We start from the raw sequence: 23,759 nt of genomic DNA on the forward strand, positions 1-23,759 counted from the left end.
TGAAAAATATGGAGTCAGATGACGCAATATTTCCGGGTGTGACAGCACGCGCTGGAGGTAACTGTCGGTCATTGCGCTTGGCAAGCAGAAACTCAAGCGGTCGATCCGGCTCCGGAGGCAAGAGACTAAACGCCGGTAAGATTTTAACGGCCATCATTTTCTAATCAGCTACTCGTACACTACTATAATCTTAATACCGCAGAGCTTCTTTACGAGGGGATTGTTTTTTTAAAAAAATCTTGTTTACTGCGACTTTATAGATGAATGGAAGATAAAGGGTGCGCTAGTTGGCTAACATCAGGGTACTTCATCAAATCTGAATATTATACGTCATTACTAGGTCTGAATGACAATTAAAGTGTGTAAATTGACTTTTAGTACAGAATTAATCGATATGAGGCTAGGTGATGGAAAAGCATGTCTTGGCATCCTCTCGTGATGATGATGATGATGATGATGATGTGACGTTCGCAATTCGCATCCGACAAGGAGCGCCACCATCATCGTCATCACATTCAAATGATCAGACTAGCGATATAGAAGAGCTTTGCCGGAATCCAGTAATCAAAGCGATCTGGGTGAAATTAAACGTGTTTCATTCATCAAACTGAGCCGTTTCCACGGTGACGGACGGAACACGTGTGGTTGTGTCTCAAATCATGAGAGCTGCGTCGTGCCTAGAGGCGGCATTTTGAGCGTGATGTGATCGCGCCCAAAATTAGTGCAAAGTGCAAATATATTAGTGGTGGTATGTTTTATATAGCTTTTATTATCGGAATCAGTCTATTGTTACAGTCTAATGTTTTATGGTAGTTCTTACTTCATCTGACCTTTACATCGTTTAAAAGTACACGTCAACTCGTTATGTGAACAGAAAGTTGGACTTTCGAAGGTGTTGATGACATGACAACCTCAACAGTGGATTATGCTAATATTTGTAAAGGAATCGTAGTCACAACCACTCAGTCTGTACTGTAGTAGGCTAGTATTGATGTAAACTTTGAAACTGTGCATTCAGGTCAACTTGCCATAGAGGTCAGTTTGTAAAAGATACAAAGATAATGGGATCAGATCCAGAATCCAATCATTCTATTCCCGTCTGCTGTGTGTCTGTCCACCTGCTGAAGATCTGGTCCGTGAGTGGGGTGAGCTGGAGGGATGCATATTATTGGCTGTCCAGCTCACTGACCACTCTCACCAGGATTTAAGGCTTCAGATTGAGTATAACCTTTGTACAGGTTTCAACTTATCAGGGTAGATAAAAATGATCCAGTCAGCATCAATGTTTCTTTCTTTGTAAGTTAATTTGTTACTGGTTAATGCAATTAACTTTGCATGAGCAAGGGTAGAGCTGTAATTAATCTGTCCCAGGTAAGATGTAGAGCTGCATGATTTTGACGGAAAATTCGATATGTGATGCGATATTGCTTTAAGTGTTAAACGTAAATAATATTTAAACATTCTTAAAAACTGAAAATTAAATAGCCAATATAAAAAGAAAGCATCAATACAAATTCTAATATACATTGATCCATAATAAATCTACAAAAGTTATTCGGTCAAGAGCAGTGAGTGATTTCCTCTTTTTCTTTAGTTATTTGACATACAGAAGCAGATTTACTGTATTAGGCTGCTGTCACTTTAAGACCTAACTTATGGATCCTTTTGACACACATCCGATTTCATTTCTAATTGTTGACGTTCACTTAAGTTAACACATAATTGATTGTTTTGAATCCTCAACATGATATGCATTTTGACATAACTGTGTGTGTGTGTATTTGACCGTTTGAGTGCAAAAAGCCACGAAATAGAACAGAATTTGGGATCGCACGCTGTCTGAGAGTCACCTTTCTGCGTGCGGGCTTCAGGTGTGTGTCTGACGGTATCACAATGAGTTGTTTTCTGCAGCTTATTGCTCTTAACTCTTTTTAACGCCAAGCAAGTCACACGCAAGTAACAGTCGCGTTACCAGTCTATTGCTGCTATATACGTCAACCTAAAACTGACTTTTCGACCTTAAACGTAGCTTTTTGAAGTATAGCCTATTAAAATCATGCAGTTATCTCAAGCCGTTGCGATATGCATGCGATATGTACATTAACAAATATGTTTTAATAATGTAGCCTATATTTAATTGTAGATGCTCATTTATCCTATTTTACATTTAGATTACCTTTTCTGTCATTGAACACTTACTAAACCTTTAATAAAAAAAAACTGTTAAATGTAAATCTTTAGCAAAGGAATATCCATTTTACATTGTGCTTACATTGTGATGTCTAAATTCACTTTGGTAGAACTTTATTTACACAAAAGATTCCAAAAAGTTAAACATTGACCATTTATCAGTTTAAGGTTGTAACATAAAAACAATCAAAATATAAATAATCCCTAGAAATCAGCCACTAAAAACATTATCCGACCACTAGTTTGTTGTCTTTCTTGCATTGGAATAGCAGAAATTTGTTTAATCCTTGCCCTGAACTGTAAATCAGGCTGTGGGTTGTCAACGTCCTGTGCCGTTTCACCAGGATTGATCATGACTTGGTGTCTGTGCCCCAAAATGTTGTCAGCCTAAACAAACAGAGAGAGATTACTAACTGTCATAATAAGAGGGCTTTGGTTATCTGAGTCAGTGGACTATGTCCTACATTAACCTTGTGCCATTTGTTGATACTTTTTAACAGCCCCTGCAGATGGTCACACTTGTCTTCACTGTCAGCTGGGACTTGAAGGATCTAATTTCATAGACAATGCACAGTTTGTTAGCACAGCAACAGGACTATGCAAAACTATGCAAATTTGCTTAGGTCTTTGTGTACAGGTTGTAGCATTAGTGTTAGGGTGAAGTCGTTTCTTGTATCCGTCTATGAGTAACTCATTTTTACTTCCTTAATCTGACACCAGTCATTTGATTAAGAGATGACCTTATCTGCCTGCGATGAAGCCCTAAGCCAGAGTTCACCTACGTGGCTAATGACGGAGATAACTCAAGGAAACTGATTTGTTTATGGTTTTATTTGATAATTTTGGGTGTTTCCTTGAAATCTAGACTAATCCATGACTGCACCAGCAACAGGAACACTAGATTCCTGAGTGTATCAAGTTTTAAACAAACATTAATCTCCAAAAGCTAGATGTGTGGTAAACATGTGCCTTAAGATCACACTGTTGTTTGTTCATTTGTTCTTCCGCCCTGTCTTTAGGCTAGGGCCACCCTCGCAGGGTGTTTCTGACTTCATACTAGTGCAATTAAATGAGAACCAGAGAGACACTGTTCACTGGCCTGGAATGTGTCTTTTCCGCAGCACATGTGACTGTCCATTAACAAGCCTTACTTTTGTCATTAAAGTGTCCGACTGAATGCAAACTGTTCCGCTTGAAGCCTCAAACTCGCTCTTTCTCATAGAAATGTCGTCACCTTTATTTATATAGTACTTTATATAATACAGAATGTTTAAAAGCAGCTTCACAATGATGAACAGGAAGTAATGACCATTAAACTTCAATAAATGAGAGAAATTCATTCTGCTGTAAAGCATCTCTATAGAAGATACGAGTGTCATTATTCAGTTAAGTGTTGATTCAGTTCAGTTCAATAACTGTAATGTTCATCAATTATGAAATGAGTTCAATTCAGCTATAAGCTATGGAAGCTTGTTTCTGCCACAGAATAAAAAGTAACAAAATTGCAGCTTTTTAATCTCACAATTCTGACTTTACATTTCAGAATTCTGAGATACTAAGTCAGAATTATGATAAAAAGTTAGTTACCTATTTTAATCTCACAATTCTGAGGAAAAAAAAGAAAAACTTAGAATTAAATGGCAAAAAAATAAAGTCTTACAGGATATTATAAATTTGCAATTATGAGGCAAAAACGTTTTGCAATTCTGACTTCTAAATTCTTTTACTGTGAATTCTGATATATAAACTTGCAATTGCGAATTATGAAGTCCAATTTGCAAGATAATCTTGCAGTTGCGAGAAAAATGATTCAGAATTGTTAGATAAAAAGTCACAGTTACCTTTTTTATTTTTTCATTCAGTGATTTTTTTTTTTTTTTTTTTTTTCAAACAAGATTCCATAGTGAGCTAGATGTTGAGATAGAGATAGATGTTGCAAAATTCATCAGTTATGAAACCAAGTCGAATCAGTGGTGTCATCATTCAGCTCACTTCAATTCAAGTTTTGTTTTCATCCAATAGTGTCAGTGCAGTCAATTCGATTATATTACTGAATATTAAGTATCTTTTAAACCTAAATTAAGCAAGCCAAAGTAGGGTACTGTGCTTTGGTTGAGTACACTCGAATATAATAAATTTCCTCTATTTCTAACTGTCATTCTCACCAGGTTGCACATTTTGGACCCACATATTGGACACTTCCCCAGTCTTTCTGAACTTTGATCCTGATTCTTCGATCCTCAGTTGGACACAGAACAACAAACTGACTCTACCTCAGGCTTGGCCTGATCCCTTCATCTTTCAGTCCCCTTCAGCTTCTCAGCATGGACCTGAGTACCGTTCTCTTGTTCCCAGTACACACAGTGGTGTGGCTCTACTCCCTCTTAAGCTTTCTGCCATGGTACTTCCTGACTGGAGCCCAGGAAAAGAAAGTCCTGGCAAAGAGGCTCAAATCCAAGTCGACCACCGGTCAGGCGGATGGACCATATCGTTCGGTGGATCACTTCGACTCCCTGGTCACGGTGGACTTACCTGGAAAAGACACTCTTGATAAGCTGTTTGACTATGCGGTGCAGCGTTTCGGTAAAGCGGACTGCCTGGGAACCCGAGAAGTTCTGAGTGAAGAAAATGAGCCACAACCGAATGGGAAAGTTTTCAAAAAGGTACATATCCTGTGATCACACTGCAAGAAAATTGGCTATTTAAAATTTTCTGCTGACCTAAATTTTCTCATGACCTTTTCAAATTTGGCTCACGTCAGACGCTGGTCTAAACAAGCGACTCTCCTAAACAGGCCTGTTACATAACGTTTGTTCATCATACCATCATAAATGCATATTATTTATAATTGTACACTGCCGTTCAAAAGCTTTTTTTGTTTTTGAAACAAGTCTCTTATGCTTACCCAGGCTACATTTATTTGATCAAAAATACAGTCAAAACCGTAACACTGTGGAATAGTATTGTGTGACTTTATCTATTCTATTGGAATACATTTTAAAATGTAATGTAATGCAAAGCTGAATTTTCAGCATTATTACTCCAGTCTTCAGTGTCACATGAACCTTCAGAAATCAATCTAATATGCTGATTTGCTGCTGTTTAATAATATTGTGGAAACCATAATACTTTTTTCAGTATTATTTGATTAATAGAAAGTTAAAATATATATTATATATTTGATATGGATGTTTTTTTTTGTAATAATTCAAATTAAGAGGTTGTGTATATATTCCTTTGAATATTAACTTATATATTAATGTTATATTTATGGATATGCATACATTTATAGATGTTAATTTATTAATATTTATAAATCATATTTTATTATTATATGAAAATAGAATAACATTTTAACAGCTTGTATTGGCATTTTCTAGTGTTGTAGTACACTGTCATAACTTTTTCCATCTTGCTGTGTAACACTTGATTATATGATTATAGTGAAATTTTCAACTTATTCAAACTTTATTTTTCAACTTCAAAAAACTTATTTTTCACAACAATGAAATTGGATTAAATTGACATAGAACTTACATAATTCCTACCCGATAGACATTGGAAAAACATCTGCCACATCTGGTTTATTTCCATGCATATAATTGTGAATTAAACATGTAGAAAAATATATAGAAAATGTATTAGTGTGCTTTTTGCTGTTCACACTGTCATCCTAATAAAAAAAAACATTTGGTCCTTATTCAAATGCAGTGTGAACATTGCAAAAATCATAATTTGTTGGAGAAAAATAAACTCCATGTTGAATAATATATTTGTTAGTATGAAGGTGTTTGATGGTTTTGTCTTGGCAGTTAATTCAGGGTGATTATAAATGGCTGTCCTATGAGGAGATGGACACTGTGGTCAGTCAGTTTGGGAGCGGACTGACAGCACTAGGCCAACAGCCAAAATGCACCATCGCAATTTTCTGCGAGACGCGGGCAGAGTGGATGATCACAGCTCAGGCCTGCTTCAGACGCAATTTCCCATGTAAGGAAACAGAAACATATTTCATATCATAGGTTTTATCCCTTAATTTCTAGTGATGACTCAGATGTTCTGTGACATCCCAAAATTGAATGAATGTGTTGTTTAATCTTCATCTTCTTTTGTTAACCTGTGTTTCATGTGGTTTTTGTAGTGGTCACCTTCTATGCGACTCTAGGAGAAGAGGCAGTGACTTTCGGATTGAATGAGTGTGGAGTTACACACCTGGTCACCAGTGTAGAACTGCTGGAAACCAAACTGAAGGTAAGCTTGTTAGTCAAAGGCCGAAAACATGTTGCTAACAATCCAGTTTACTTACTATATTACAGATCCAAGGCAAACGAATAATTATTAGATGAGTTATGAACTTGCAGTCAATGAATCAATGCCTGAACACAGCCAACACTTGTTTTCAATTGCATCGTCTTTGCTAGCTCCACTCAAAACCAGTGCAGTATAAACTACAATCAAACAAGTGACTCTTGTTAGCTTGTGCTTATAAACCGTTGCAAAAATGAACTCATGAGTTGTCAGTTTGAATCAGCAATGAAATCTTCACTGAATGAACACACTGAATCTGTCAGAAAGATCTTACTCACTGACTGAATCTCAACTCTTCATGTTTGACCCAATAAAAAAGTTCTGTAAGAAACACCACAGGGTTTAACAGTAATGCCTCATCAGGCCCTATTGTAGTTTAAAATTTCCCAACGGGCCACCAACATCATAAGACATTCAGTGTCAGGACAATTTGACATTACGCTGACGACAGCTCATGTTGACATTTTGTTGGTATTAAGTAAGCAAAATTCATCATCTGTCCAAAGTTGGAGTTGACATCCGGTGCCAGCTGGCTTTACTTACCCTGCCACTTGAAATATTTAAATTATGGAAACATTTATTGAAAAATATATTTCCTTCACCTTTTTATTCCCATACAGAGTGTTCTTCCTCAAATCCCCAATCTGAAGCACATCATCTGTGTGGACAGCAAGGGCATCAGCACAGCAGGATTTCCACAGGGCATCCAGATCCACAGCATGCACTCTGTGCAAGAGCTGGGAGCCAAGCCAGAAAACCGTAAGAATGCTTTGATACATCTTATAAATAGCACAGACTTTACATTTGACATTTTATTTATATGCTAATTAACCTTTTCACAGATTGCCTGTAGTTTACCCTCCGTTCACCCACACAATATCGATAGAGCGATTTGCGATCTCCATCACCAGAGAAGAAAATAATGTGTGCTTTGTGTTGCAGTGAACATACCAATAGTGAAGCCCGTCCCGTCAGACCTCGCTGTTATTATGTACACCAGCGGCTCCACCGGGAGACCTAAAGGGGTGATGATCATCCACAGTAACCTGATTGCTGGAATGGCAGGCCAGTGCGAAAGGATACCTGGATTGGGGTGTGTATAATGATCAATAGAATGCAACAGTGGCCGCTTACTTTTTCAGTGGTCTTGGTTCTGGAATTATTTTTCCCATTCATTTTCCCCATATAGTGGAGCGGCTAAGTGATATAATCGTTCAGTTTATGATACAAGCATGAAAATTGGCATGAGTAGTCTCCATGGGTCACTTGACAAGAAAATTGTCCGAGCCACTTGAAATTTCAAGATTTTTCATTTTTCAAGATGGCCGACACCTTAGTGGAGCAGTTAAGTGATATAGTGGTTTATTTGGTGATACAAGCATGAAAATTGGCATGAGCAGTCTCTGATGGTCACTAGACAATAAGCCACCCTCAGCTACTTGAAATGTCAAGATGGCGGCCATTTTTTTAAGATGGCCGACACCTCAGTGGAGCAATTAAGTGATATAGTGGTTTATTTGGTGATACAAACATGAAAATTGGCATGAGCAGTCTCTGATGGTCACTAGACAATAAGCCACCCACAGCTACTTGAAATGTCAAGATGGCGGCCATTTTTTTAAGATGGCCGACACCTCAGTGGAGCAATTAAGTGATATAGTGGTTTATTTGGTGATACAAACATGAAAATTGGCATGAGCAGTCTCTGATGGTCACTAGACAATAAGCCACCCACAGCTACTTGAAATTTCAAGATGGCGGCCATTTTTCAAGATGGCCACCACCTTAGTGGAGCAATTAGGCTCATGGCAATTTTCAAGCTTGTATCACCAAATCATAGACTGTAAAAAAAGATGGACGATGCCCCTTCGCTCTCTTCCATTGATGAGAACTGAAGCCGCCAGCGTCCCGATATGGCGCTGACATATTGGAACTTGAGTCTGCACAGTAGCGATCTCGGGACCAGACCTGCGCAGTAGTGAGCAGGAAGTAAAGCCGCGAAATCAACGCTCCGCCCTCACTCTCGCAGAATGCACTCAGGGAGAGTGGATTCTGCACACTTTTTTAAAAATTGATTGCAGTACGACAAGAGGCTTGTTAAAATAAAGTAAATACAATCTCCTCAGTCCTCCGAAGATCCCGAAAAAATGTCCGTTGGTGCTTCAGTGACTACTTCGCTCAGAAAACCTGTCAATCACAGCTGTCCATCATGACGTTACACCACCGCATCACGTAACTAACTAAAAAACAACTTATTTTTGAAACAGACACTTGAACTTAAATCAGCGTGATAAAAACGACAGCAAATGAAAGAAACCACCTTTTGAAAAAAGATATTTGAAGTGTAATTTAATTGTTTAGTTGGTCTCACGTCCCGTTGAATAACACGGGGAGGCGGGGCTTATGACCTATACTAGGACCAGTCACCGGGGGGGCGATCGAGACGTTTTGGCTTCACTTTTCAGGGCATGTGCGCCACGCTTGTACCAAATAAACCACTATATCACTTAACTGCTCCACTAAGGTGTCGGCCATCTTGAAAAATGGCCGCCATCTTGAAATTTCAAGTGGCTCGGACAATTTTCTTGAAGTGACCCATGGAGACTGCTCATGCCAATTTTCACGCTTGTATCATAAACTGAACAAGTCTGCCAAACATAAGCACTTAGCCGCTCCACTAATAGGGATAAAAAAATAAAAATAAAAAAATCGGTATAGACTTATAAGCCATTAACCAATTAAACCAGCTATGCAGTGAATTTATTTGAAGCAAAAAAGTATTTGAAAATCGAAAATTTATTTGCAGACTCGTGGGTAATGTAGTTTTTAAACAATAATTCTGCTGTTAAACATGATTATTTAAAAAATAGATTGAAATAATGCAGGCTGATGACTTCAAAAATAGCATCGATTAACAACCTCATAGTTTACAGTAGGTTTCTCTTTAACGCTTCATAAGTTATAGTTAAAAATCAATTCCTCAATATGGAATTTTTTACTTCCGGAACACAACTGTTGCAGTGCAACACTGCAATGCAAACGTGCCTGACATTAAAACATCTGTATGCTTCCACAGACCAAAGGATACGTATATTGCATATCTTCCTCTTGCTCATGTCCTGGAAATGACGGCTGAGATCTCATGTGTGACATACGGCTGCAGGATCGGCTATTCCACACCACAAACGCTGTCTGATCAGGTACAGCACTTCAATTTGTTACGGGATCAGATAAATATAGTCACACATTTTCACAGATTTGTGAGGTTTTTACAAAATATGTTAATCTCAGATGATTGAATTGCTTGTTTCTGCTTTGTAGTCAACCAAAATTAAGAAGGGAAGTAAAGGTGACTGCAGCGTGCTGAAACCTACTCTAATGGCAGCCGTACCTGTAAGTCGGACTCTTCTAAAATGATCATCTTGCTTTGTTCACGTATTTTCAAATCTGACACTTTCGTTTCTTCTGTCAGGAAATAATGGACCGGATCAATAAGAACGTCATGAGTAAGGTGCAGGAGATGAGCTGCGCTCAGAGAACCCTGTTCAAACTGGCTTATGACTACAAGCTCGAGCAGATCAAGAAGGGTTACGATGCTCCCCTGTGCAATATGTAAGATGAGATGAAAATAGGCCTTCATTTAATCACATTGCTCTTGTTAATGAGTCTGGAGGTTTAATCGTCTTTGTTCCTTGATGTGTTCAGTTTGTTTAAGAAAGTCAGATCTTTGCTGGGTGGGAATGTGCGTATGATGCTGTCCGGAGGAGCTCCTCTGTCTACCGCCACTCAGCGCTTCATGAACATCTGTTTCTGCTGTCCTGTTGGTCAAGGATACGGTCTTACTGAGACCTGTGGAGCAGGCACTATAACCGAAGGCAAGTAGTCCTGATGCATCTGAACATCCTTTCCAACCTATCACTGTTTGTTTTATCATTACTTGTAGAATCATATTTAGAAAGGCAGCGATAGCTGCTATTTACAGTGTAAATATGATTTATTGCTATTTAAACAAAGTGCAAGTAGCAAATAGATTCTTTTTACACCAAGTGAAAATAGCAGTATTTGCAATAAGATTTAGTAGATAGATGCTATTTAGGGTTATAAATAGTGGCAGATAGGGTACTATTTTCACCTCAGTGTTGTTGTACATTAAAAGGTCTACAATAATAACATAGAATGTAAATTATTATATTAATTAAAATTATTAAATGTATGCTGCCTTATTGGGACAATAAAGCCCTCCCTACACCTACTCCTAACCCTAACCGATAAACACTATTATTAAATACACGTTATTTCCACTTTTTGAATATTTTCTTCATTTTTATTGAAATAAATGCCTTTCCGATCTGATGTGAGATGGGAAAAGGGAGTTGAGCAACTTCGGCAAAAGGCGGATATGAACTCGGGTCGATTTGCATAAAAATTCTCTGCAACGCTCCTTAACTCTACACTATTGCTACTGTTGACAATCCGGCTTCTTCCGTAATTTCGTCTGGCCCAACCAGACATTAGTGGGCGGAGTTAATGTCAATATCCTCTGCCAACAAGGCAGGCTATTTGCACTTAGTGTAAATAGACTCTGAGTTTGGAATATCTTCAGAGATATTTGTCCTAATGCTTCAAGCTGTGACCGTGGAAGTTATGATGACATCTGTTTTCTTTGTTGTGCAGTTGCAGACTATAGCACAGGACGAGTAGGTTCTCCTCTGATCTGCTGTGAGGTCAAACTCAAAGACTGGGCTGAAGGTTGGTCAATGTACCCTATTCCATTTAGCTACTTGTTAATATCTTAAGAAACAGTCCACTAAAAATGATGTATACTCACCTTCATGTTGCTCCAAACCTGTATGCTGTTATCTTTTTTGCAGAGCACAAATGAAAAAAAAAAAAACTGCTTCTATTTCAGCATTACTGTAGCTCAAACAGTAGAACATGGCGAAATCAATCGCAAGGTCATGGGTTCAATTCCTTGGGAATGCATGAACTGATAGATATGATAAAATGTATACACTAATGCAATGCAAGTCACTAGGATAAAAGCATCTACCAAATGCATAAATGTAATATTGCATAATAAGTAGGGATGCACCGATATGAAAAATGTATTTATAATTGATAGCCGATAACCAATATGTTGTCTGATAAATCTAAATTCAAGTTTTTATATATTTTTTTGAGAGCTTGAATGCAAAAATCAAGTGTCTCATCATTAAAAAAAAAAAAAAATTTATCGGGCCGATAACAATAACATTAAAAATGGACATATATCGGCCGATACCGATATGGTGGCCGATATATCGTGCATCATCTAATAAGTAATCTGATGGCATCTAGACTAAAAAATGCCAAAGGTATTGTTTTTGGTGTCGTGAGCTTCAGCTAAGCAGTGTTGTTATTGTTAACAAAAACAAAAACTATTACAAATTGTTTTTGTTCATTGAAGTAAAACTGAAATAAAATAAAATATATAATTTACATGGAAAACTTGGACTAAAATGACTAACTAAAATGTTTAAGTTGAAGAAATAGAATTACTAAAACTGTAACAAAAATAAATTAAATAGAAATATAAAAATACTGAAATTAAAATGAAAACTGAAAATATAAAAATAAAAGATGATTAAAAGTATTGATAAATACTATATTAGTATATAAATACTACTAAAATAACACTGCTGGTAAGAGTATGAGTGAATAATGGCTTGAATTACAATCCGTTTCTCTATGAAGTGTTGTTGCATGATGAGCTGGGCAAAAATGGTCTGCTTTTGTGTTGTATGGAAGAAACTAAACGGCATACAGATATGAAATGACACAATTGTTTTTCAGGTGAACTGTTCCTTTATCTTTTAGTTCTTGTTACAGCGGTCGTAATTCCCATTATATGCTTTCTTTCAGGTGGCTATACAAAGCATGACAAGCCTCATCCACGTGGTGAGATCCTCATCGGAGGTCCTAATGTAACCATGGGCTACTACAGGAGTGAGAGCTGCAATAATGACGACTTCTATGTGGATCAGAACGGACAGCGGTGGTTCTGCACTGGTGATGTAGGAGAGATGCACCCTGACGGCTGTCTTCAGATTGTTGGTATGTCTACATTCAGCATCACAAGTCTTGTTTCCTGGTTGAATCAAAATCACACATTTATTTAATCTATTGTGTTATTTTGTAACGCCTAGATCGCAAGAAGGACCTTGTGAAACTTCAAGCTGGGGAGTACGTCTCTTTAGGCAAAGTTGAGTCAGCTCTGAAGAACTGCTCTCTCATCGACAACATCTGCGCTTACGCAAACAGGTTTGTACATTCGGCTTTGTCTGACGCATATGGGATGTTACTGACCCTAACAAAAGGTCCTCTCTTTAGAACAGCAGACGTACTGTATACAGACTTCTTTTTTCTCTCTCTCTGCCCACCAGTGACCAGAACTACGTTATCAGCTTCATTGTTCCTAATCAGAAGAAGCTGACAGCTTTCGCCAATCAGAAGGGCATTGAAGGCACATGGGAAGAGATTTGCAACCACCCACTCATGGAAAGGGAAGTTCTGAGAGAAATTAAAGAAGTCGCAACTTCAAGTGAGTGTTACTTCCAGGTTTTGTAGCAGCAAGGTACATGGTGTCTAAGTTCAAAATGAGGTCACTGTATCAAGGCATTTACTGAAGCTAAGTAAAATGAGGCCACTGAAGGCCTGTTGAACACCCAGTCTGAATTTTTAGCATAGTTTTTTTTTTAATTCAGTGGGTATTTTATTTTAATATTTTATTTTATTTAAAAATAATAATAATAATCCTTATAGAGAGAACATTCAGAAGATGACAAAAATTCAGCATTACTTATGTTGTAAATACATTTTGGTACCAAAAAATAGCTTACAATTTTTTTTTATGTCATTTATATGGTTGTTTAGTTCATTAGACTTCGTGCACACTAGACCTTACTTAAAATACACTACCGTACAAAAGTTTTGGTTCAGTAACATTTTTAAAAATAAATTAATATTTTTTTTCAGCAAGGATGCATTAAATTGATCAAAAGTATCAGACATTAATAAAATAATGTTACAAAATATTTCAAATAAATGCTCTTTTGAACTTTCTGTTAATCAAAGAGTCCTGTGAAAATGTATCAGTTTCCCAAAAAATATTAAGAAGCACAACTGTTTTCAACATTGGTAATAATAAGAAATGTTTCTTGAGCAGTAAATCAGCATATTAGATTGATTTCTGAATGATGCTGAAAATTCAGCTCTGCCATCACATGAATGAATTACATTTAAAAAAAAAAAAAAAATTAAGTTATGTAAGTTATTTTACAGTTATTTCACAATAAAACAGACCCCAAACTTATGAACGTTAATGTATTGGAATTGTATGAAATGTTTTCATCTCAGAGCTTGTCTTCTAATAATCTTTCCATAATTCTAGTTAAACTCCAGCGCTTTGAGATACCAGTCATGGTCCATCTGAGTCCAGAGCCTTGGACCCCCGAAACGGGCCTGGTGACGGACGCATTCAAACTGAAGAGGAAGGAACTAAAGAACCACTATCTCAATGATATCGAAAGAATGTATGGCCACAAGTAGGACCTATATCACAGCCAAAGACATCTTCATCAGTTCCTCACCGTGCAACATTGCTGTGTATCAATAAATGTTAAAAAACACATTTTGCCACAACTTTCACCACTGCCCATTGTTTAGTGATGCACACAGATTTTCAAAGATGAACAATGTTGATAAGCCTGTATTTTCTGTATTTTTATTCCTGAGCTTTGTGGGCTTTTCGTTCAGAGCTCTGTTGTCTCTCTGCTGTGAACTAGTTTACAATTAGAGTTGTAGCCGAGTAGCTTGAGAACTGTTGGACAAGGGACGATATTCAACTTATCCAGCATGAAATATCCACTAATTTCTCCTTTTAGTATACAAAAGGAGTCTCTTGTAAAGAGGATTTCAACCATTACAACAGCGATATACTGCCATCACCTCGTGCTTTTTTTTTTCAATATGTGTGAAATTTCATTTTCTTTGTTAAAAAAAAAAAAGTTTGAAAACTGAAACCGCTAGCTGAAGTGAAGTCATTGCACTGCAGAATTCGGCCTCCTTTTAGAGGCAAGTAATATATAGTGATGTTTTTGTGCCTTCTGATTGGTCACTATTTTAAATGTTGACTCTTTATTGGCTGTAAATTATAATTCGATTATGTGTGCTTCATCCATGCAATGCATTAGGCATGAGTGTCTTCATAATGGTTACAAACCATGTTCTCTGTTATTTACCAATGAGACTTTTTGTTGTTGCTGCTGTTATGATTCACACATTTGCTAGTACATATTTGCTTATGGAATGACTCAGGGCAGGTTGACATGATCGGCAAGTGTTTTTTTTTGCTTATTTGTGCTGTTAAACTGAATTTAAATGAAGGGATTTTTTTTTTTTTGGAATAATAGCATTGCCCTCTTATGCCACAGCGGTTAAATGTGTATTACATCTGTGTCATCTTTTTTTAAACCACTCATTTTTGTGCTAACTGTCTGTCTGCCACAAACTCTTGTATCTTTCAAATTCCACCTCTGCAGGCTTTTAATATATTTGGTAATATGTCATTAAATCAGTTTTCAATACTTAATGCATAAAGTTAAAAAAAAAAAAATCTGTTTGTAAATTTAGCCCCAGAATATGAATTTTGCCATTAATATTGTATTCTTTATATTAATTTATTTGGTTAAAACTATACATTTCATTTCTACCCTTGTTAATTTATTTTTGTTTTATTTTGAGAACGTATGATCTGTACAGGTATTGTCACATCTTGGCTTGTTTTATTCTAGGAAGTGTATTTTATTTATAATAATTTTATCATTTGCACTATTCTTTTTGTCAGGGATTTTTAGCCATTTTTAAATTCATAGCCATTAATCCAAGAAATCCAGCAGTTACTACTACCCTTCTGGAATGATCTTTCCTCCACGGCCCTCAGGGTTCCTATCACCACCATAAGCAAAACTATACAGCAGTCAAGTGTTTGCATTGAGAAATTGTAAATTTGCTTGTAGAATGTTCTATGATGCTTATTTATTCTTTTTATTGTGAGTCTCTGTATGTAATACACACTGGGGACAAGTAAAATCGTTTTCTACTCACTGTGTGGTATTCCATTTTACAAACACTTCAACTGTCTTTTTATTTACAGTACATACTTCAATTGCAACGAGTTTACAAAAAAAGAAAGAAAACAAAAGCTATACATAAAATAATAATTTGACACTGCAATTCAGTTTGCCCAGTCTTGAAAGCGAAAACAATCGCTTGCAATCTTCCATACTGGCTGGTCACTGTTTGGAGAGGCTTGGGCAGTTAGTAGGAAATTCTGGTTGAAGTATCTCTGTTTGTTTCCTTCAAACTTCACTGAACCAGCTGTAACCACCAACAAAGTAGTTTGGCCCTGAGTTGCTTGTTCTGTTAAGAAAATATTAAATAGTATTAGATTGAATAATTATAAACATTTAATTCACACGTGTAGATTTTATTAACTCAAAATATGAAAAAGTATAACAACTGTAGTCTTAGTTTGCATACCATGCACAGGCTGGCAGTCGAGAGTGTGCACTGTAAACTCGCTGGAGGGAAGAGACTCGAAGAACTCGCCGAGAGCATCTTGTCCAGAGACAGCATTGCCGTTCCACACCAGCGTTGCTTTGTCCAGATACAGCCTCATCAGAGTCTGAAAGCAATCATTCATTATGAAGAATGCTTCAAGTGCACAGCTAATAAACATAATAAATCAGCATACATGAAGTGAAGTTAAACTTGAGCATACCCTTCTTTTCTTATCCATACAGTCATAATAGATGTTGACGAATTCCTCCGAGTATCTGCATGACTGATCAACTTGAGCCCTGAAATCCTGATCAATATCGAACAGAATAGATGAGTATAAAGTTATAAGTTATAAACGTATTGGATTTCTGATTGAAGGGATGGTTCATTAAAAGAATATATATATATATATATATATATATTCTTTTAATGAACCATCCCTTCAGTAAATTACCACACACACACACACACTTGAGTAAATTACCACACACACACACACACATATATATATATATGTTATATATATATATATATATATATGTGTGTGTGTGTGTGTGTGTGTGTGTGTGTGTGTGTGTGTGTGTGTGGTAATTTACTCACCCTCAGGTTGTTACAAACCTTTGTTATGTGGAACATAAAAGAAGATATTTTGAAAAATGTTTGTAACCAAACAGTTGAGGGTGGCCCCATACTAAGTTATAAGTCAATGGGGCCTCACAACATTCTTCAAAATATATATTTTTTATGTTCAGCAGAAGAAAGACATTCATACATGTTTGGAACAACTTGATGGTGAGTAAATAATGACAGAATTTTAATTTGTGGGTGAACTATCCCTTTAACTAATGAATGTTGATATGAATGAACTTACCACCGTTGCCGCAGCAGCCATGGTTACTAAACGTACACTCAACCGATCTTTGCGATGTTCAGTCGTTTTAAGTGTTTGAAATCCAAACTAAGTTACTGATAAAACATAAAATGGCTAATGCGATTAAAAATGCATGTACGAGCCAGATGAAAACAAAGCAACACAGTGTACAATTACGGTATGTAAGAAAATAAAGTAGTTTATGCCCACGTCGAAAGGTAACTTATATTGTGGGCAAAATATCAGAATTATGTTTTCTTACTTTTTTCGAAAACCAAATCCAACATCGGAGAAAAAAAATGTGCTCAAATGTGTTTGTGTTCACGATTATTGTTCCGCTGGAAAACCACACCGTCATTCTAAGTTCCCACCATAGTTCCAATCGATAGGAAACTCCACGGGGAATACAAATTACACAAATATAAAAATATTTATACATAAAGGATGAAAATGCATAAAGGAAGAATATGATTATTTTTTTACTATTCATTTCACTACTATAGATTTCCTCAACATGGCAATTGGGCTGGACTCTATTAGTAAAATTATATTTATGCATAAGTAAATTAATAAATTGTAATTATGTTAATTAATAAAAAGGTTTACTTTACATACTTCTTAAGATACGCATAAATAGTAAATTTTCCTACAACAGTAAGCCTAGATGATTTCATAGATTTCTCATAATCATCACACCAAAATGCAAAACACAAAGCCTAAACAAATGTACAGTAGTTTCAGGATAATCAACAACATATATCCTTTAAAAAAAAAAACATATATATTTAAAAAAAAAAAAAGTAATCTGCAATTCTGCAAAGTCCATAAATATAAAAAATGTGGCTATATTGGCTAAAGAAAATCATACAGCTATTATGTAACCTACAAACTACAAAATGAGTAACTCGGCTTTATTTCATTTTAGGAACTTTTGTTAGAGTTTGTATATTTGTTTTAATCAGGCACCATTCTGCGGCACCTAAGTAAGTTGTTTTATCCAATGACATTGCAGCTTGTATGTTTTGGGCGGGGCCAGTAAGTAGAATTGAATTTGTCACATTGGTGCTCCCCCTATGGTGCTCCCCAAAGTCTGAGATGGAGGGAAGCGTATCAAATGTAGAAATCTGTAATTTAGCGTACACTGGAAAGTTTGAAGAACTTAAAAAATGCGTCTTGTCTGACAGCTCACTAGCGACGAAAACAGACCAGGTAACTTAAGTGAGAAAGTGTTGGTGCTGTTGCACAGTGGTTAAGTTAGCATGATGCTATATTGAAGTTTTTCCATTGAGTCTAAGATGATTAAGTGATATGCTATGTTGCTGCTCCATACAGGACTGCAGGACTGCTCTGCACTGGGCTTGTTCAGCTGGACATGCGGATATCGTGCAGTTTCTGCTGGATCTTGGTGTTGAAGTGAATATCGAAGATGATGTGAGTCAGCATTGTTTCATGGGACATTCCAGAAGCCTTATACTGCGTCAGTGAATGTTATTGCTTTTAAACCTCCCCACCCCTTATTATTACTGCTCTCCAATTCATTTATAAGTGCAGTTAATGCATGACATCAATATTATGTAGTCAAATGTCTTGATGGTAGAAGATACTTTGTCATTCACTGCATATCCTCTTGGTGGAGTTCTTTACCATGCTATGTCATTCCAGGCATGTTGGACTCCTCTTCATATAGCAGCATCTGCTGGGAGAGAAGAAATTGTCAGATCTTTAATATCCAGAGGAGCTCAGCTGAACTCTGTGAACCAGAATGGTTGTACGCCACTACACTACGCTGCATCTAAAGATAGATATGAGGTAGATTTTACGTTTGTCAGCTCTTTATCTTCATCAGAGGGTTCAATTATTACATAAGATCTTTCTAGAAATTGTGGAACTTTTTCTATTATTAATTTGATCTAATAATTATTTTATATATTTCTATGAATATATTGCCAGCTTTTTTATCAAAGAGTTTAGCTTAAGTGTTAGCTTTAGTTGAACTTAGTTGAACTTTGTCACAGAGCAGAAATTTGTCTTTGGCACTGGTATCATACATATATGCATAGATGCATCCTCATGCATTATATTAAATTAAGTTATATAAAATGATTACTTTTTCTTAAAATTGTGAAACATTTTTTAGATTAATTTTTATCTTATTCGGGTTTTATATTAATATTGCCTGGTCAATTTTTTTTTAATCAGTCAGTTATATTAAATTATTACATTTAAATTGCATTATCTTATATTCGTTTTATATTAATATATTGCCAGCGCTTTTTTTTTTTTTTTTTTTAAATCAAAGTTATATTAAATTATTACCTCAATCTTTCTGGAATTAGTTAAACTTTTAACATTTTAATATTATCTTGTATTTTGTATATATATTTTGCTAGCTCTTTTTAATCAAAGTTATTACATAAAATCTTTCTGAAAATTGTTAAATGTTTTATATTAATATTATCTTGTATTCATATTAATATATTTCCAACTCTTTATCAAAGTAATATTAAATTATTGCATACATTTTTCTCTGAATTTTTTTTAAACATTTTCTATTAAAATTATATATTTTTTAATTAATATATTGCCATCTTTTTTTAAATCAAATTATTACATACAATTTTTCTGAAAATTGTTAGTTTTATATTAATATTTTCTTATATTCATTTTTATATGAATATATTGCCAGCTCTTTTTTTTAATGAAAGAGTTATATTAAATTACTACATAACATTTTTCTGAAAATTGTGAAACATTTTTTTATACTAATATTATATTATGTTTGTTTCATATTAATATATTGCCAACTCATTTTTTTTTTTTTCAAAGTTATATTAGATAATTGCATAAAATCTTTCTGAAAAATGTGAAACGTTTTATATTAATAATACTATTATCTTGTACTTTTTAACAGATAGCCCAGATTTTGCTGGAAAACGGTGCAGATCCTAATGCAACAGATAAACTGCAATCCACACCTCTGCACAGAGCATCTGCTAAGGGCAACTACCGACTCATTCAGCTTCTTTTGAAAGAGAGCGCTTCTACTAACATTCAAGACTCAGAAGGAAACACGCCACTGTAAGTAGTGCAGAACCACTAGTGTTATTTTTCCTCTATTGTATTATGTATAGATACCTCTCAGACCTCTTCTGCATGAAATATTTTTATTGTTTTTGCCAGTCATCTTGCATGTGATGAGGACCGAGCAGAGGCTGCAAAACTCCTTGTGGAACATGGTGCCAGCATCTACATTGAGAACAAGGAAAAGATGACGCCTCTACAAGTGGCTAAAGGTGGCTTGGGATCTATGTTGAAACGGGTAGTAGAGGGCTGAAGGATCCTGAGTGGAAACGGAGCAACGCAGCTTTTGATTAAGCTGCTGTTCAAGTATGATGAATACTTGTAAGGGTATTTAAAAGAAACAGTAGAAAAAATGCTTTTAAAGATGTCTGCTGAAGAACGACATTATGATCAGCATTCTCTTTATGATAGTTAAAAAGCTCATGACTTGATATGTCAGTTATTTTTCATGCTTTTTATCGGGTACATGAGTTTCAGGCTTACACATAACATTCTGATTATTATTTATCTAGTTCAGCCATGAATGCTTTATTTCTGTTAAACCTAAAGCTGATTTTGTCATTGATTTGTCACTTAAAATGTCATTTCTAGTTTTGTGTCCGTGTGCGAAGGTCACGAGACCATAGTGTATTCTTCCATCTTGATGCTTATTTTTTATATGGGAAATAAATTGTAATTGAATACAGGAGATTGGTGCAGTCATATCTGAGTGTTGTATTAAAAGGACACAAATGATTACATAGACATGTTCATCTTGACTTACTACCATAACTTACTACTGACTACTTATGTTACTACTTACCATCTTGACTTGAATGGACGTACACTACCATTCAAAAGTTTGTGGTCAGTAAGATTTTTTTTTTTTTTTTAAAGAAAATAATACTTTTATTCAGCAAGGATAAATGAAATGAATCAAAAGTAAGACAGGTAAGACATTTATAACATTACAAAATATTCTGTTTCACAGAAAACATTTTAAATTGCAATCATTTTTCACAATATTACAATTTTTACTGTTTTTTTTTTTTTTTTAAATAAATGCAGCCTTGGTTCAGCATAAGTGACTTATTTGAAAAACATTTCAAAATCTTACTGAGTGTGAAAGTGTATAGGTTGCTGAGATTTTCCGGTTGCATAACTGAAACAACTGATAACATAAAACTGAAATGTGGATGAATGGCATGACAAAAATGTGGTCTCATGTTACCCACCTACATGTATTCATTTCTGATTTTACTGAATGCAAATAGTGCCATATACTGCTCTCGGCATAAATGAGTACATCTCTGGAGGACACATAAATATGAAGTAGTAAGTTTAGGTATGGGGTTCAGAGCCAGTGGTTGTCCTGTAGGCAAACATCAGTGCTTTATATTTGATGCGAGTGGCAACCAGTGCAAGTTTATGTGAGGTTCCCTCCTCGGCTCCTTCAAGAACACTCGCTGCTGTATTCTGGATCAGAGGTTTGACAGTACATGATGGAAGGCCTGACAAGAGAGCATTACAGTCTTGTCTGGATGGAGCAAGAGCTTGGGCTTGGGTTGTGTAGCATGCTAGTAATGGCTTGATCTTCCTATAATGTTGAATAAGGCAGACCTGCTGGACCAGGCAGTTCTAGCAATGTGCTCTGTGAAGTTGAACTGATCGTCAATCCTAACTTCAAGGTTTCTGGCTGTCCTGAGCCCTGCATGGGAATTGTTTCTGTAGTCCTGCTCCCGCTGGATTTCTGACCATTACCGCCCGCTCCCACAAACATTCTGTTACAGCTTGTAGGAATTCTGAAAAATTACACTAACATTATGGCTATGCTGAACGTTCAAAATAACAGGGATAAAACGGTAACACTTTACGATAAGGTCTCGTTTGTTAATGTATGAACTAACATGAACTAACAATGAGTAATAGCCTACATTTGTGACAGTATTTATTAATCTTTGTTAATCTCTCTATAAATTACAGAAACGTCTGTCTGTCTGTGTGTGTGTGTGTGTGTGTCTGTCTGTCTGTCTGTCTGTCTGTGTGTCTGTTAACCACATATCTCTCGAACCGTTAGTCCGATGGATTTCAAACTTGACAGGTGTCTCGCTACGGTCACGAGTAAGTGCAGTGCCAAGTTTGACGTTGTTTGGATGAGAAATGCTAAAGATATCGTTAAATATATCATTTTTATAAGGTTGTGGTTTAAAAATAAACATTCTGACACTAGAGAGTTGTATCGGTCAAAGAAGCCCCAAGAAGGTTGTGGTTTAAAAATAAACATTCTGACAATCTGTCAGCTACACTGTTTACTTCTGAATATTATAGTTTGGTTCCAAAACGTGATAAATCCATTTTGATTAATTGGAGTAAAAATGTGTTTTCTTTACCAAGAAACCAACAATTACTAAAAACACACACAAAAACTGATTTTGCACGGGCACTTTGCACTGCTCCCTGAATCAACACGCTTATTCATTTGTGGATGTTGGATGTTAACTGAATCTATATGTCAGCTATGCTGTTTCTGAATATTATATTTCATTCTGGTGCGCTTAATGTTATTGCTACTGTGTAATAGTAGCCTATGCTATTCACCAACTAAACATATCCTATTCAATGCGTTCACAGTCTCTTTCACGGGCATCATTTGTTGATTTCAAACTTGACAGGTGTCTCGCTACGGTCACGAGTAAGTGCAGTGCCAAGTTTGACGTTGTTTGGATGAGAAATGATAAAGATATCGTTAAATATATCATTTTTATAAGGTTGTGGTTTAAAAATAAACATTCTGACACTAGAGAGTTGTATCGGTCAAAGAAGCCCCAAGAAGGTTGTGGTTTAAAAATAAACATTCTGACAATCTGTCAGCTACACTGTTTACTTCTGAATATTATAGTTTGGATCCAAAACGTGATAAATCCATTTTGATTAATTTGAGTAAAAATGTGTTTTCTTTACCAAGAAACCAACAATTACTAAAAACACACACAAAAACTGATTTTGCACGGGCATTTTGCACTGCTCCCTGAATCGACACGCTTATTCATTTGTGGATGTTAACTGAATCTGTAAGTCAGCTATGCTGTTTACTTCTGAATATTATATTTCATTCTGGTGCGCTTAACGTTATCGCTACTGTGTAATAGTAGCCTATGCTATTCACCAACTAAACATATCCTATTCAATGCGTTTACAGTCTCTTTCACGGGCATCATTTGTAGTGGCCTATACACAAACTGTTTACTCAAGCGCAGCGTTTTCTCAGAGTTCACTGTGTGCTTTCTACCATGCACAAAAAAAAAATGTCACTGAACTTTTGCTGTGTAATTGTAACAATGAGCACTCAAACACACCAAACCAACAATTACTAAAAACACACACAAAAACTGATTTTGCACGGGCATTTTTTGCACTAGTGCTAGTAAATACAAATCCAGCGGTTCATTGATTGTTAGTTCAAAATAGGTTTTATTACTTTATGGAATATTAACATTATAAAATTGAATGGAATACATAATTCTGTCCTGTAAATTTAAGCTCAGTCCCATAAAACCTAAAATGTTGCTGTTTTTTTGCTGAAACCACAGATGACCCTGGGAACATATCCTCATACCAACAAATACAAGAACTGCTTAACAATTCAACCGTTCAATCTTTACATTCCATCTGAATTACTGTATGTCCCATATGTGACTCTCACTAGTTTCACTGATAAGCAATAGTAAGG

The 23,759-nt window shown here is 35.9% G+C and overlaps 3 protein-coding genes across 4 annotated transcripts; 2 read left to right on the plus strand and 1 right to left on the minus strand.

Annotated features, from left to right (window-relative positions):
• The first annotated feature begins 55 nt into the window (after nucleotides 1-55).
• Nucleotides 56-15,469, plus strand: acsl4a (acyl-CoA synthetase long chain family member 4a). The gene is made up of 15 exons (XM_079892554.1): nucleotides 56-135; nucleotides 4,359-4,853; nucleotides 6,003-6,180; nucleotides 6,332-6,441; nucleotides 7,119-7,257; nucleotides 7,441-7,591; nucleotides 9,575-9,698; nucleotides 9,820-9,891; nucleotides 9,971-10,110; nucleotides 10,204-10,373; nucleotides 11,173-11,247; nucleotides 12,400-12,591; nucleotides 12,684-12,798; nucleotides 12,921-13,078; nucleotides 13,928-15,469. Exons 2-15 carry the CDS (start codon nucleotides 4,515-4,517, stop codon nucleotides 14,083-14,085), a joined length of 2,121 nt encoding a protein of 706 aa, XP_079748680.1. The 5' UTR covers nucleotides 56-135; nucleotides 4,359-4,514; the 3' UTR covers nucleotides 14,086-15,469.
• Nucleotides 15,470-15,769: 300 nt separating this feature from the next.
• Nucleotides 15,770-17,312, minus strand: nxt2 (nuclear transport factor 2-like export factor 2). 2 transcript variants are annotated; one of them, XM_079892561.1, is made up of 5 exons: nucleotides 17,232-17,312; nucleotides 16,970-17,064; nucleotides 16,319-16,405; nucleotides 16,078-16,222; nucleotides 15,770-15,957 (listed from the first exon to the last, which is right to left on the minus strand). In XM_079892561.1, the coding sequence occupies exons 2-5, from the start codon at nucleotides 16,988-16,990 to the stop codon at nucleotides 15,773-15,775; spliced, it is 438 nt and encodes a 145-aa protein (XP_079748687.1). In that variant the 5' UTR covers nucleotides 16,991-17,064; nucleotides 17,232-17,312; the 3' UTR covers nucleotides 15,770-15,772. The 2 variants fall into 2 exon arrangements, with proteins under 2 accessions (XP_079748687.1, XP_079748686.1); XM_079892560.1 differs by lacking the exon at nucleotides 17,232-17,312 and having other exon boundaries at nucleotides 16,970-17,146.
• A 687-nt stretch (nucleotides 17,313-17,999) lies between these two features.
• Nucleotides 18,000-20,788, plus strand: psmd10 (proteasome 26S subunit, non-ATPase 10). Its single transcript, XM_079893386.1, has 5 exons — nucleotides 18,000-18,178; nucleotides 18,302-18,400; nucleotides 18,632-18,778; nucleotides 19,881-20,047; nucleotides 20,150-20,788. The coding sequence occupies exons 1-5, from the start codon at nucleotides 18,065-18,067 to the stop codon at nucleotides 20,301-20,303; spliced, it is 681 nt and encodes a 226-aa protein (XP_079749512.1). The 5' UTR covers nucleotides 18,000-18,064; the 3' UTR covers nucleotides 20,304-20,788.
• The last annotated feature ends 2,971 nt before the right edge of the window (nucleotides 20,789-23,759 follow it).

This window comes from Squalius cephalus, assembly GCF_949319135.1.
Source record: "Squalius cephalus genome assembly, chromosome: 14".
Taxonomy (NCBI): domain Eukaryota; kingdom Metazoa; phylum Chordata; class Actinopteri; order Cypriniformes; family Leuciscidae; genus Squalius; species Squalius cephalus.

Excerpts from the sequence above, each read along its gene's own strand:
- acsl4a (XM_079892554.1), top strand. The coding sequence starts at position 4,515 with ATGGACCTGAGTACCGTTCTCTTGTTCCCAGTACACACAGTGGTGTGG. Across the intron at positions 10,111-10,203 it reads GATGCTCCCCTGTGCAATAT|TTTGTTTAAGAAAGTCAGAT; the intron begins GTAAGATGAGAT and ends TGATGTGTTCAG. Across the intron at positions 10,374-11,172 it reads AGCAGGCACTATAACCGAAG|TTGCAGACTATAGCACAGGA; the intron begins GCAAGTAGTCCT and ends TTTGTTGTGCAG.
- nxt2 (XM_079892561.1), bottom strand. The coding sequence starts at position 16,990 with ATGGCTGCTGCGGCAACGGTG. Across the intron at positions 16,223-16,318 it reads GTATGGATAAGAAAAGAAGG|ACTCTGATGAGGCTGTATCT; the intron begins GTATGCTCAAGT and ends GATTGCTTTCAG. Across the intron at positions 15,958-16,077 it reads CGACTGCCAGCCTGTGCATG|AACAAGCAACTCAGGGCCAA; the intron begins GTATGCAAACTA and ends TTTTCTTAACAG.
- psmd10 (XM_079893386.1), top strand. The coding sequence starts at position 18,065 with ATGGAGGGAAGCGTATCAAATGTAGAAATCTGTAATTTAGCGTACACT. Across the intron at positions 18,179-18,301 it reads TAGCGACGAAAACAGACCAG|GACTGCAGGACTGCTCTGCA; the intron begins GTAACTTAAGTG and ends TGCTCCATACAG. Across the intron at positions 20,048-20,149 it reads TCAGAAGGAAACACGCCACT|TCATCTTGCATGTGATGAGG; the intron begins GTAAGTAGTGCA and ends TGTTTTTGCCAG.